General features: G+C 35.5%; 1 protein-coding gene across 1 annotated transcript in view; it reads left to right on the top strand.

The window, feature by feature from the left end:
- Nucleotides 1-434, top strand: part of LOC119587408 (protein argonaute-4-like) — a 16,148-nt gene that overhangs the window by 9,993 nt on the left and 5,721 nt on the right. The window contains exon 2 of the mRNA XM_037936147.1: nucleotides 139-307. Coding sequence (XP_037792075.1) covers nucleotides 139-307 — 169 coding nt within the window. The remainder of the gene's footprint in view (nucleotides 1-138; nucleotides 308-434) is intronic.

Raw genomic sequence — 434 nt, forward strand, 5'->3', positions numbered from 1 at the left:
TTGTGGTATTGAGTTAAGGTTGTAGGAAGTATAATGCTGTACTGTATGCCTGGATAGATATCCATGTTATAATCATCTAAAGTATTTTATTATGTCATCCATATTACCTACAAGTATTTTTTTCTTTTTCTTTTCTAGTTCCTCGGCCTCCTCTCCGTAAAGACCTAGGAACCCGTGGCAGGCCTATTAAGCTTCAGAGCAACTACTTCCCTGTTACAGTCAGAAAACCCAATATCAAACTAGTCCATTATGATGTCGTCATCAAGGAAGGAGACAAGGATGTACACCTTCCTAAAAAGAAGAAGATGTATGTAAAAGTACACATTTGGTAGATCATTTTTGAGTTGATAGTTATTGTTTATATTCTTGAGATGTAAATGTTACCCTTGATTTAGAAAAGTACCAAGTATTGCAATTGCTTGAGAAAAGGAGAG

The sequence above is a fragment of the Penaeus monodon genome, chromosome 22 (assembly GCF_015228065.2).
Source record: "Penaeus monodon isolate SGIC_2016 chromosome 22, NSTDA_Pmon_1, whole genome shotgun sequence".
Lineage (NCBI taxonomy): Eukaryota > Metazoa > Arthropoda > Malacostraca > Decapoda > Penaeidae > Penaeus > Penaeus monodon.